Source organism: Otolemur garnettii, unplaced genomic scaffold, assembly GCF_000181295.1.
Source record: "Otolemur garnettii isolate 467f Iridium unplaced genomic scaffold, OtoGar3 scaffold00021, whole genome shotgun sequence".
Taxonomy (NCBI): domain Eukaryota; kingdom Metazoa; phylum Chordata; class Mammalia; order Primates; family Galagidae; genus Otolemur; species Otolemur garnettii.
The window spans coordinates 19,731,333-19,732,335 of NW_003852416.1; the positions used below are offsets into that span (position 1 = coordinate 19,731,333).

General features: G+C 35.2%; 1 protein-coding gene across 1 annotated transcript in view; it reads right to left on the reverse strand.

Moving 5' to 3' along the window:
* LOC111724296 (SMC5-SMC6 complex localization factor protein 2-like) overlaps window positions 1–1,003 on the reverse strand; it is a 21,457-nt gene that overhangs the window by 8,350 nt on the left and 12,104 nt on the right. Inside the window, exon 6 of the mRNA XM_023511721.1 lies at window positions 323–409. Within this exon, the coding sequence (XP_023367489.1) occupies window positions 323–409 (87 nt within the window). The remainder of the gene's footprint in view (window positions 1–322; window positions 410–1,003) is intronic.

Consider the following 1,003-nt stretch of genomic DNA (forward strand, 5'->3'; position numbering starts at 1 on the left):
ACCTCCAGCTTCTGGGCTCAAGCGAGTGTCCTGCCTCAGCCTCCCAAGCAGCCAGGACCACAGGCACTAGTCACAATGCTTGGCTATCTTTTGGTTGCAGCCGTCATTGTTGTTTTGGCGGGCTGTGCTGGATTCAAACCTGCCACCTTAGGTGTACGTGGCTGGTGCCCTAGCCACTAGAGCCACAGAACCGAGCTGAAAGTCATATTTCTAATCACTTTTTTTTTGAAAAGAGGCGTATTTGCTTCTTGTCCTTAAATATTAATGTAACCAAGATTAAACAAAAAAAAAAACCTAATACATAAGAAAAAAACACACTTACCTTAGTTCTGTAAAAAAGTCTTGCATCTTCCCTAATATCACATTTAACATGCTTCTCCAAAGCTCCACAGAGCAGCACGAAGTGTTTCTGTGCAAAACAAATGCAAGGGATGAAGACAACTCTGAAGCATTAGAAACTAACAGAGAAGAGATAATTCATTTGGGAAACTAAATCACTTAAAAATTGATCATTCACAGTTAGCAATGTCTAATGTTAGTTATACAACATAACAGCAGTCCTATCAGTGAAAGTAGCCACTTTCATCACAATAAGACTGTTATGGTTTATTGCTAGCTTTAAAAATTTACACAAAAATAAAAAAAAAAAAAAGAAATAAAGCTTAGCAAGTTCACTGCTGAATTATTTCCATTCTAGAGCTCAGGATGGGTGATGTATAGGACCCAGAGATTTGAAGAGTCCTTCCTTTAATACATTATCTTCTAAAAATCTTTAAGTTTCACACTGGGTTTGAACCTTAAATATATTCTTCAATGGAATATTCAAACAAAGGCTAAATCTCTATCTTCTCTGTGAATAAAACAAATTTTCAACTTATCATAAAATTTCATAACCATTATTCCATAACTTGTATATTTATTTAAAGAATGCTTCAGTCCTTTAAAAAGCTAACTTAAACATGAAGGTCTTAATTTATATAGTGGGAAAAAACTAAAAGGTTTC